The sequence below is a fragment of the Cyprinodon tularosa genome, unplaced genomic scaffold, assembly GCF_016077235.1.
Source record: "Cyprinodon tularosa strain WSP-4 unplaced genomic scaffold, ASM1607723v1 ctg92, whole genome shotgun sequence".
Lineage (NCBI taxonomy): Eukaryota > Metazoa > Chordata > Actinopteri > Cyprinodontiformes > Cyprinodontidae > Cyprinodon > Cyprinodon tularosa.
Window position 1 is genome coordinate 1,560,358 of NW_024039696.1, and position 10,619 is coordinate 1,570,976.

Sequence of the window (10,619 nt, forward strand, 5' to 3'; positions counted from 1 at the left end):
GAATATTGTGAAAAGGTTCAAAATTGATGGCCCCTGGTGCCACACTCTAATCAGCTAATTAACTCAAACCACCTGCAAAAGCCTTTAAATGGTCTTTCAGTCTAGTTCTATAGGCTACACAATCATGGGGAAGACTGCTGACTTGACAGTTGTCCAAAAGACGACCATCGACACCTTGCACAAGGAGGGCAAGACACAAAAGGTCATCGCTAAAGAGGCTGGCTGTTCACAGAGCTCAGTGTCCAAGCACATTAATAGAGAGGCGAAGGGAAGGAAAAGATGTGGTCGAAAAAAGTGTACAAGCAAGAGAGATAACCGCACCCTGGAGAGGATTGTGAAACAAAACCCATTCAAAAATGTGGGGGAGATTCACAAAGAGTGGACTGCAGCTGGAGTGAGTGCTTCAAGAACCACCACACACAGACGTATGAAAGACATGGGTTTCTGCTGTCGCATTCCTTGTGTCAAGCCACTCTTGAACCACAGACAGCGTCAGAAGCGTCTTGCCTGGGCTAAAGAGAAACAGGACTGGACTGCTGGTGAGTGGTCCAAAGTCATGTTCTCTGATGAAAGTAAATTTTGCATTTCCTTTGGAAATCAAGGTCCCAGAGTCTGGAGGAAAAGAAGAGAGGCACTTCATCCACGTTGCTTGAAGTCCAGTGTAAAGTTTCCACAGTCAGTGATGGTTTGGGGTGCCATGTCATCTGCTGGTGTTGGTCCATTGTGTTTTCTGAGGTCCAGGGTCAACGCAGCCACATACCAGGAAGTTTTAGAGCACTTCATGCTTCCTGCAGCTGACCAACTTTTTGGAGATGCAGATTTCATTTTCCAACAGGACTTGGCACCTGCACACAGTGCCAAAGCTACCAGTACCTGGTTGAAGGACCATGGTATCCCTGTTCTTAATTGGCCAGCAAACTCTCCTTACCTTAACCCCATAGAAAATCTATGGGGTATTGTGAAGAAGAAGATGCAATACACCAGACCCAACAATTCAGAAGAGCTAAAAGCCACTATTAGAGCAACCTGGGCTATCATAACACCTGAGCAGTGCCACAGACTGATCGACTCCATGCCACGCCGCATTGCTGCAGTAATACAGGCCAAAGGAGGCCCAACTAAATACTGAGTGCTGTACATGCTCATACTTTTCATGTTCATACTTTTCAGTTGGCCAACATTTCTATAAATCCTTTGTTTTTATTGGTCTTCAGTAATATTCTAATTTTCTGATATGATGAATTTGAGATTTTCATTTGTTGTCATTTGTAATCATCAAAATTAAACAAAATAAACATCTGAAATATATGAGTTTGTATGTAATGTATGAATATAATATACAAGTTTCACTTTTTAAATGGAATTACTGAAATCAATCTACTTTTTCATGATATTCTAATTTTATGACCAGCACCTGTATATGCTTGGAAGGAGAGCATTTTAAATGGATTTATATTTTCCTGTATTCACTCATAAACATGTATATTGCATGTTTATGCTTTAATTAACAAAATAATCACTTTTTTTTAAAAAAACCTCTTAAACAAAAATGAATGTTATACTTTATGTGATTTGATTTACCTCTACAAAATAGACAAAAAAAATTGCTGTTTTTAATAAAAGCTATATGGGCAGTTACCCAGGGAGGTATAGAGGAATACATGTTTATCAGATGGAAGTAAGTATTTAATTGCAGTCCAAACATTTATTTTTATGAATTCAAACTCAAATAGTTGACCCCTGCTTGTTGCTGAAATTAAAGAGAGCATTTTACATCCATTTTGTGGGGCTGCGCTGCACGTTATACTGGCACTGATTATTATGTGTTTTGTTCTGGTTGGGATGGAAGGAAGTAAGGGCGGTTAACTATTCATGCACCACCTCCTAATGAATAAAAACAAGAAAATTGTTTCTATTCAAAGTTTATAATGATGATAAACTGCAATTTTTATAATAACATAGCTCTGAAAAACTTTATGAGATGTTGTTGCTTTATTGTCTTGCACCAGCTCCTGCTCAGGACTTTTCTCCGTCCTTTGTCTGTTCCCTCTTTGCGTTGGTGTCACATCACCGGACAGCTAATTTCACAAGGTAAAACTGTTATTCTCACTATACAGGTTCTCCAAGATGGTTCATCTCGTTCCTCTACCTAAATTACCTACAGCTAAGGAAATAGTATCCTGTCAAGAGAAGTGTTTCGCCCAAAAATGAATTCCCACTAACATTGTTACTGACAGAGGTCCCCAGTTTGTGGCAAAATAATGGAGAGAGTTCTGTTCATTGTTGGGGATCTCTGTCAGCCTGTCTTCTGGATTTCATCCAGACCGAGAGGGCCAACCTTCCCCTTTAAAACAATACTTTGCATGATCTGTGATTCTGATGCAACTAAGTGGTCTGAGTATCTGCCATGGGTTGAACATTCTATCAACTCCCTATCATCTAGTACCACTGCTCCCTCTTCGTTCTATGTAGTGTATGGATTTCAGCCATCGCTGTTCTCCATCCAGGAGAGAGAGGCCAGAGTCCCTTCTGCTCATATGATGGCGGTTAGGTGGTCTCTTCCATGCCAGTGGACATGGAGGAGAGCCAGAAGGACAATGACCCAAAGAATAGAGGCACAGTCCACTGTTATCATGTTCTGGAACCTCCTTATCAGGAGCATCAGAAGGTCTGGTTCTCCACCTGGGATTTGCCCCTAAAAGCGGTCAGCAGAAAAGTGGCACCTCCCTTCATAGGCCCATTCCCCATTTCCAAGATGGTGAATCTGGTGGCTGTTCGTCTGCAACTCCAAAAAAACATGAAAATACATCCCATATTCCATGATGTCAAGACATCAAGTTCTTGCCATGACTCCTCCCTTGGATTGCCCCTCTAATTCTCTCTGGAAATTGGCTTGAACCCTGGACCTGCTCACGGACCTCGCACCCTGGTTTGCCCTTTTACTATTCATTACTATTCATTTTGCTCTCACGGTTCTAACCAATGGAAATCCCCTGGACAAACCTTTAACTAATACGGAAGGATTCCCCGAAGACGCTTTGGAAGAACCTCAGGGACGTCACACACCAACTGGAGACACCAGTGATTCTCTGTGTTTGGATTCAAACCCTCGCCAAGTCTGTGATCCAGAGTTCTCTGTCTGACTTCATTCCACCGGTCATTTCCTGGTCACTAATATTCCCTCTCTCATACAGAGGTTGAGAGATCCAGCTCCGGTCTAAGACGAGTCTTTCACTTCCTGCTGCAGTTTTCTATACAATAAACCGTTACTCTATGTTCTGGCTAAACTCTGGGTCCTCAGATTGCATTTGTTAAAGACTCTTGGGCGGCGTATTGCCAAGTAACAGCAAAATGAAAGGGATATTTTTCTGGAAATATTTTTACATTTAAGGTCTTTTTATGTTTATATTGAATAAGCGCTAATATTGTTAAATCAAATATTCATATTTGAAAAAATACTAATTAAATATTACAATATTTGACAGAATTTATTTTTTTTCTTACACCTATAGTGAGGAGAGACACTTTTATTTTCTGTTTTGTATTAGTAAATATATGTGCATGGATCTTTTTTCTCTAAATGTTCCTGTAGTATTTGCCAGAAAGCCTCAATAAAAAGGTAAAATTTTATAGAGTAGCACCAGAAGGCTCCTTTAGGTGATGTTTTATGCATCCAGCTGTATGTTCCAAGAGGTTATTTTGAAAGAAAACCTGCTCCTTATCAATGCTAATGAGTAGAACATATCACTGAGGACCAGTCGCTTAAGAAGGTATGAGCATCACCCATCGGAAATGGAAACAGGCAACAAATCCAAGCATGCAGCCGTCTGCAAGGGGGCTTCAGATTGTTTCTTGAGGCAGGACCATCTGTTATAAAGAGAGTGAACCAAAGTATTGGAGAGTGTTTTTATGTATTTTATTCAGTATTGTAGAGTAACTTCAGATAATTTCCTAGAAGCAAAATGGAGATGAAACATCACAGCGCTGACTCACCAGAAGGGGCAGTGCATCCCAAGGAGAAAAAAAAAGAACCATCTCACTCATTTGTCGGGAAATGCTACTCATCCAGCTGTTACTCATAGTCTTCCTGAGTCCACTTATGACTTATGCTTTTTTGAGCACAAACTACTGGAATAAAGGAGGCTTCTAATGGAAAAACAATCACTAATATACTTCCTCATCCTCCCTAACGCTCCACAGAAACATCTGGCTCCTATTAACCCCCCACCCCACCAGCCCTGATTGGTTGTCATGCAGTTAATGTCTCCTGTGATGTTTATCTCAAGTCATGTCCCAGCTCTGTTATTACTAAAGGCAATATATTGGTACCATTTCCTACAATGGACATATATGACAGCCTCATCCCGTTGACCCAAGGAGCCGATGTCAAACAGATGAATGAAAATGTGTCTAAGTTTCATTAGATGAGGCATTTGGAGTGCTAACAACTATGCTAACACATATTTAAAGACATGTGAAGCATTTTCTCTAAAATTATTTTAGAAAATCCTCTTTATATTTATTCATTTGGATATAAAACATAATGCGTTGTAATTTTTCTTAAAATATAATCACTGCTGATCCATTTTCTTTCATTTCCTGTCATACACTCAAAAAGTTCTAAGTGTTTGGAAGAGAAGCCCACAGCATAAGGGATCCTCCACCATACCTTTCATTAGGAATAAGCACTTTTGCTTTTTTAAGCTCTTATCATGCTTCACAGCCGATCTGGTAATGTGCTGGTTGCAAAGACAATTCCAGATATTTACATTTGTGATACTAGGAGATAAGTCTATTCCCTTATGTTTAATCTATAGATCTACTTTGCTAAATTTTACTGAAACAAAATATAAACAGGTTGGTTTTGGTAAGGAAAAAGCAAGACACCAGACTGAATTCTGTACATGAAAATTGGCATTTAATTGAAACTTCTGTATCAAAAAATAGCAATATCCATCCTTCACACAACTCACACGGCTAAAAGTGAAATGTCTCATTTATAAGCTATGTGACAAAACTATAAAAACTGCTCTGCCTATTGTTTAGTTTGCCAAAGAACTTAAATTAATCTTGACATTACGTACACAAACCAAATGTATTACTCTGATACGTGGTCATTTAACATTACCAAGACTTTATTTCTTTAAAGTAATTAAATAACATTCAAATGCTCCGCTTAAATTTAAGTAAACTTTTTTTTTATTCTGCTTTACATTGACAACTGCTTCAGTGCATCCTCCACATCTCAGAAAAAAAAAGTTGAAATGTAAAAATAGGTTACAGGAATGCAAACCAAAGGCCAAGTGGGTTATGCCGATCTTTGTGTGTGTGTGGGGAGGGGGGGGATTTAGGCATAGACAATAAATAAATAAATAGCCACAGAGAGTGTGGAATGTCTACATGTTGATGAATAAATTAAATGCAAATGAAGAGAAAAAAAAAGATGTACACACAAAAAAAGAGAAAGAAAAATATAAAAACACACTGTACAATATTTGTAGGAAAAAAGAAAACTATTGAACCCATGAATATTGCATTGATTGTGCATCTAATCCCCAAACCCTTAGGGAGGCCAGGGGTGGGGTGGGGGGCATATGGCGTGAAGCAGTGAGATGGTGGGAGGCCCCACCCTGCAACAGCCATAAGTGAGAAAAGGGTGGTGGGAGAGGGTGTATGTTGACATTTTGTAGACATTCAGGGGGAAAAAAAACAACAAAACAGGATTTGGTTTCCAAAATACCTGTTCAGGCTATAGAGTGAATAAGCAGCGTTTACAGAGTTCGACAAGAGTGATTTCAAGTATTTTGTCGTAAGAAACAGCCCCCCCCAACCCCTTTATAACGTAACTCCACCTCCACGGCGTGGCTGCAGAGGCGTTGGCTTACAGTGATGGAGAGAAGAGGGGAACCAATACATAACAAAAATTCTTGTAGCCTCTTTCATCACATCACAGACACTCTACCCACCACACTGCAGGCCTCCCTAATGAGTCAACGATGAAAAAATAAAAAGCCCCCCCAAGAAAAGCAGCTTTCCAAAAAAAGGCACTCAAAAATCAAATTGAAAACATTTTAAATAAAAACTCTTTAAGCTCTATAAGAGCAGTCTGAATAGGAGGGCCTTGCCAGCTATATATATATATATATATATATATATACACACACATATATATATATATATATTAGCGTAATAATTTTAAAACAGGGAGGGGAAATAAATAGTGAAGTGAAGTGAAAGTGAAAGCCCTTTGGGAAACTCCTCCAACTCCCATTGTCATTGTGACACAGCGCACACAAGTGAACACTGCACACCATGAAATTGCATTTATGCCTCACCCGTGCAAGGGGGCAGCCCTCAATGGCGCCCCAAGGGAGCAGTGTGGCAGGACGGTACCATGCTCAGGGTACCTCAGTCATGGAGGAGGATGGGGGAGAGCGCTGGTTAATTACTCCCCACCAACCTGGCGGGTCGGGAGTCGAACCGGTAACCTTTGGGATCCAAGTCTGACACCCTAACCGCTCACCCACGACTGCCTATAGTGCTGGTAAGGCCACCCAAACAGCAAAATGTTCCCCATTTGGAAACAAGTATATTGAACAGAATAAGAAAAAAAAGGGGATGGGGACGAATAAGATAGAGTAACCAAATAAAATAAATTAGCAATTCCCTACAAAATAGAAAAACAAAAGTACTCTCATGTCTTGTTTTTTTTTTCCTTCTTTCTTGGCCAGATGAGTCAAGCACACGGCTGCTGACAGCTCCGAGTACAAGTCTGGATGACCTCTTTCCATCCCAACCCCTTCTTTCTTCACAAAGTCCATTCAGTTCATCAGAGCTGTGCTCAGAGGCTTTCCTTGCTTGAGCTTGTGCTTGACGAAGAGTCCGTGTCGATGGTTCTGAGACGGATCTCCCCTGCTGTGGGCTCCTCTGATGATTTGGGCGACTCCTCTGTGATTCTCATCCAGGGGTGGTCACAGATCTGCTCCAGAGTGGGCCGGTCGGATGGCCGCAGGCCTAGGCACCATTTGATCAGCTGTTGGCATTCTGAAAACAGAAAAATTAGTTGAGTCAAAGATAATCTTGACCATATGAGTTCAACCAAAATACCACATTAAACTTCAAAACTTTAATGTTATTTAAGTTTTATTGTAAATCTCTGTTTTTAATAGTATAAAGTTATGCTTTTTCACCTAAAAAAACACAAAAAGAACATTTCTGTAACGTTTTCCTGCCAATTTAGAATAATATTAGGCTTTACAAACAGGATTCTTTGAAACCAGTTTTGGATTTGTGTAATGTAAAACCAAAACTTTGTTTTCTCAAGGAAAAAAAAAATCTTGTTACAGGAGGATGTCATCCATGCAAGTACTGTCTCTGTATTCCCCTCTAAAAGCCTATACACCTGCTTGTATGCATGGATCTCCATCACTGTTGTACCAGTAAGTTATGTTAGAGGGCAATAGAGTCAAACCATGAACTTGTGTGTACCCACCAGCTGAGATTCGTCTTCTGAAGTAAAGCTTCCCCTTGAGGATTTCATCGTCCTGCTCGAAGGGGATGTCTCCACACACCATGTCGTACAGCAGCACACCTAGTGACCACACCGTGGCTGATCTGCCGTGGTATCTGTGGAAGCGGATCCACTCTGGTGGGCTGTAGACTCTTGTACCTGTTGGAAGGTGGATTTTAGTGAGAAGCAGCTTAAAAAAAAGTTGACACACACGAAAAAGAAAATAATAAAATCAGAGGATTTGAGAAGTCTTAGGAAGCCAAAGTGAAAGACTATATTTTCTCTTAAAAATAGAGTGTAAATTTCTTAGGCAATTACCCTCCTGCCCCCCCTTGTGGCGCCCCTTGCAAAACACCCAGGCAACGTGAGCCCATCACGTGAAGCCCCGTCTCTGGTTTCACAACAAACAGATGTGAGGTGGCACCGACCTAAGATCCACAACATCACCGTGACTCACGCTGCTATGACTACACCGTGATCGGAAATATTAAAAGTACATGAGAAATGTATTCATCATCGATTTCAATAAAAAAAAAAAAAAATCGATGAGTCACCCCGCGAATTTTCCCTTAGATCTGTCTAAAGCTGCGACATCATCCGGTTTGCGTCCCTGATATCCATACGCGGAGGGATGTTGGCGAGGAAAACCCTCCACCAAAAACAGAGCACTGCGTCACAGCCGCGTGAACGCCTCCGCGTCTGAATATAGCGCAGCCGGAGCATCAAGGGCAACTCAAAAAAGGAATGTAACATCCGACAATTATATAAAAGGCGGCTTACCATCGAAATCAGTGTAGACAGTGTCCTTGAGAATCGCCCCTGAGCCGAAATCAATAAGCTTGAGCTCCCCGGTGCGCAGGTCCACCAGCAGGTTTTCATCTTTGATGTCCCTGTGTACTACGCCGCAGCTGTAGCAGTGCCGCACCGCCTCCAGAACCTGGCGGAAAAAGCCCCGCGCCGTGTCCTCGTCCAGAGCTCCCTTTTCGGTGATAAAGTCAAACAGGTCCTTGACGAGCTCCGGCCTCTCCATAACGATTAGCCAGCCGTCGGTGCGCTCGTAATAGTCCAGCAGCTTTATAACTCCGCGGAAAGACGAGCTGACCTTCTTTAGCAGCAGGATCTCCAAAGGCACCATAGCTCCGTTCTGTAATATATATATAAAAAAAATGGCGGCGTTTAATATTAGAATAATTACACAGAACACCGCACCCAGCTGCAACGCGGGGAGGTGGTGGTGGATTGTGTGTGTGTGTGTGTGGGGGGGGGGGGGGGGGGACCAAAACAAACCATACACTTACAATTGTGCCCCACTCTGTCACGCGCTCCTTCGCGACATGTTTCACAGCAACCTGTAAAAAAGATAGAAATATTTAATAAATGTGAGTATTCAAACAGTGACTCGTATTAGAATCAAAAACCCAGATCGAATCCTTACCGGTGCGCCATCAGAGATCCGGTTCCCTGCATAAACCGTTCCGAATCCCCCGCTGCCGAGCACCGACCCCACTTGGTAAACCTTCTCGAAAGGCTCCTTCTCCACCTTGACTGTAAAGCGAAAAAGGAAATCTTAGAAACCAATCGGTCAATTTAATCTGAATAAGAAATCCAATATGGAAAGCGAAGCGCCGACATACCCGGCTGGAGCTGGATCTTCACTGGTAGGTGATCCATACTCGCGGGGTTGCAAATGTGCGAAAATGAACCGAACTTTGACAGCAACATATTCGAGCTGAAATATCCCGGTGTAAACGTCTCCTGATTTGCTTTTTTGTTTGTTTTTTGTCTCAGAAAAAAAAAAGCAAGAACAGTTGAAGGCTCAGTTAGAAACGGTGCTGAGGACCGTGTTGCCAATCCTGTCGAAGCTGTGCGCCAACTCCGGCCGCACACGGCGCCCGAAGAGAAAGTCGTGTCACGACCGTTAAGTCGCACACCGGCATCAAAATCCGACTCCCGCGTGTGGACGTTGAGTATTCCCGACAAAAAAAAAACAAACGATCTTGAAAATGAAGAAAATATCCGATATGAGACGATTAGAGCGAACGTACAAAGTGTACAGTGAGTTTAAAGGGGCCACAGCGGTGTGTTAATATCCCGGAGAGTGGCCGCTGTCTGTGCTTTGGCGCGGTCTTCCCAAGCCAATATTTTGACGCGTAACCTGGAGGAGCGTATCCCTCCGCCAACAACAAAAACCCTTTCTGCAGATTATTCCAACGTTGCGAGCTCAAAAGTTATAAATACAAATACTAAATAGACTATAGATCAAATTCTATCAGTCATAATTATTTTAAAATGAAAAGATTCATTAAAATTATAAATCTTTCAGGCGCCCTACTTTCTCATAGTACGAGACGCCGAAGAATCCCTTGTCTGGAATCATTGCGCTGTGTTATCCTCTCGACTCACAGGCGACAGCCAATTAGATCACGTCTATAAATACAGTGTTTTCTATCCTGACCAATCAGGAAAAGGTTTTCATAATAAAGCGGTCGTTTGAGCGCACGTGGCGCCAATTTCTCTCCCTCCCTCCCCTTCCGCTCTGCAGCTCTTTGCTGCAAGAGGAAAAGCAACACAAACCATGGCAGGAGGAGTAACTACACTCACTTAGGCTGTTTGTTTACTTTCTATTGAATAATTATTAACTTGAACATTTACAATGAATAGTTCAGACATTTTTAACCCAAAATTGGGTCGTATGTTTAACAAGTTACTTTTTTTATTAGTTTTCAGGCCACTTTTGTATAATTGAATGCAACATTACACAGTTGCATATTGTAATTATTGTCGTTATTAAACATTAAGAATAATACCAAAGATGTAGATAAATTGCAATTTTAACAAAACTCAGAGCAACTGAAGTAGATTAAAATTTGAAAAGTGTGGGATGCTTTTACTCTTAAGATGACTTTAATGAAATTCTTTCAGGGAAATATCTGGGCAAGCTTTGCATATCTAAATACTTTATTTTTTGCCCTTTATCCTTAACAAAATTAGCTGACTGGAGCTATTTTAGTCAGAATAAATGGAGGATGTATGAAGAACATTTTGATAAGGAATCTGGGTGGGCTGTAATGTTCTTGGATCTATGTCATTGGGTTATAGAGTAGATAGG

At 41.4% G+C, this 10,619-nt stretch overlaps 1 protein-coding gene across 1 annotated transcript; it reads right to left on the reverse strand.

Moving 5' to 3' along the window:
- Positions 1 to 6,701: 6,701 nt before the first annotated feature.
- Positions 6,702 to 9,639, reverse strand: pim3 (Pim-3 proto-oncogene, serine/threonine kinase). Its single transcript, XM_038274534.1, has 6 exons — positions 9,145 to 9,639; positions 8,946 to 9,055; positions 8,809 to 8,859; positions 8,291 to 8,654; positions 7,493 to 7,669; positions 6,702 to 7,044 (listed from the first exon to the last, which is right to left on the reverse strand). Exons 1-6 carry the CDS (start codon positions 9,230 to 9,232, stop codon positions 6,842 to 6,844), a joined length of 993 nt encoding a protein of 330 aa, XP_038130462.1. The 5' UTR covers positions 9,233 to 9,639; the 3' UTR covers positions 6,702 to 6,841.
- Positions 9,640 to 10,619: the final 980 nt, after the last annotated feature.